General features: G+C 68.5%; 1 protein-coding gene across 1 annotated transcript in view; it reads left to right on the forward strand.

Annotated features, from left to right (window-relative positions):
• The window catches only part of MED25 (mediator complex subunit 25), a 13477-nt gene extending 12807 nt beyond the window's left edge, over positions 1–670 (forward strand). The window contains exons 15-16 of the mRNA XM_010849716.1: positions 2–113; positions 540–670. Coding sequence (XP_010848018.1) covers positions 2–113; positions 540–637 — 210 coding nt within the window. The 3' untranslated portion in view covers positions 638–670. The remainder of the gene's footprint in view (position 1; positions 114–539) is intronic.
• Positions 671–1034: the final 364 nt, after the last annotated feature.

Genomic DNA, 1034 nt, shown 5'->3' on the forward strand with positions numbered 1-1034 from the left:
GCTGCCCCCACCGCATCAGGGCCTGGGGCAGCCCCAGCTGGGGCCCCCTCTCCTTCACCCGCCGCCAGCCCAGTCCTGGCCTGCTCAGCTTCCCCCGAGGGCTTCACTGCCAGGTAAGGGGGTTTGGGGGAGGCCCGGGGCCTGGGCTGAGTGTCCCAGTGTCCCGTGACTTCTGGGAAGTGAAGTCCTGGGCCTTTGTGGCTCATGGGGGCTCCATGGGCCCCCGGGAGGTACAGCCCAGGGCACCGAGAGCCAAGGCAGCAGGTGCTCTCCCCCCGGCTCCCCGCCTCCGTGTCCTCTGGGGTTGCTGGGAAAGTCTCAGGGCCGGAGAGTTGTGCTGGGGATGGGCCCCCACAGGCTCACAGGAGGTGGACGGCCCGTGGCCATGTGGGGTCAGGAGGCGCCCCTGGGGTCCCCCCGGGGCTCCCTCGACGCCCCCGTGCCTCGGGCCTCCAGAGGCGGAGGGAGGACTCAGGCCCAGGGCCCTCCCGGGCCCCAGGGACTACCGGGAGATGCAGTCCCTTCCCACTGCCCCCCAGGTCAGATGCTGCTCAGCGGGGGGCCCCGGGGCCCGGTCCCCCAGCCGGGCCTGCAGCCCAGCGTCATGGAGGACGACATCCTCATGGACCTCATCTGAACCCCGACACCCAATAAAGTTCCTTTTAACACACGCCCCGGCTCCCGTCACTGACATCCCCCAGGACTGGGCAGGAGGAGATGGGGGGAGACACCTCTGCCCTTGTTCTCACTTCAGCAGATGCCCCCAAGGCCCCGGGCTGGTGAGGCCGGGGCCTCCGCGGTGAGTCAGGCCATCTGGTGCAGCCTGGCTTCCGGGAGGTGAGGAGGCTGTAGGCAGAGGTCCTAGGACCACGAGTGCCCATGGAGGTAGAGAGGGTACCAGGCGGGCCCAGAGGAGGCCTGTGAGCCAGCCAGGCAGGTGGGGTCTGTGAGCAGCAGTCAGTGAGGCAGTGAAGGAAGGTGGTGACAGTCTAGGTGCTGAGATGACAGAAAGGAAAGTGTGGGGCAGGAGGAAG

The sequence above is a fragment of the Bison bison genome, unplaced genomic scaffold (assembly GCF_000754665.1).
Source record: "Bison bison bison isolate TAMUID 2011002044 unplaced genomic scaffold, Bison_UMD1.0 scf7180017864285, whole genome shotgun sequence".
Lineage (NCBI taxonomy): Eukaryota > Metazoa > Chordata > Mammalia > Artiodactyla > Bovidae > Bison > Bison bison.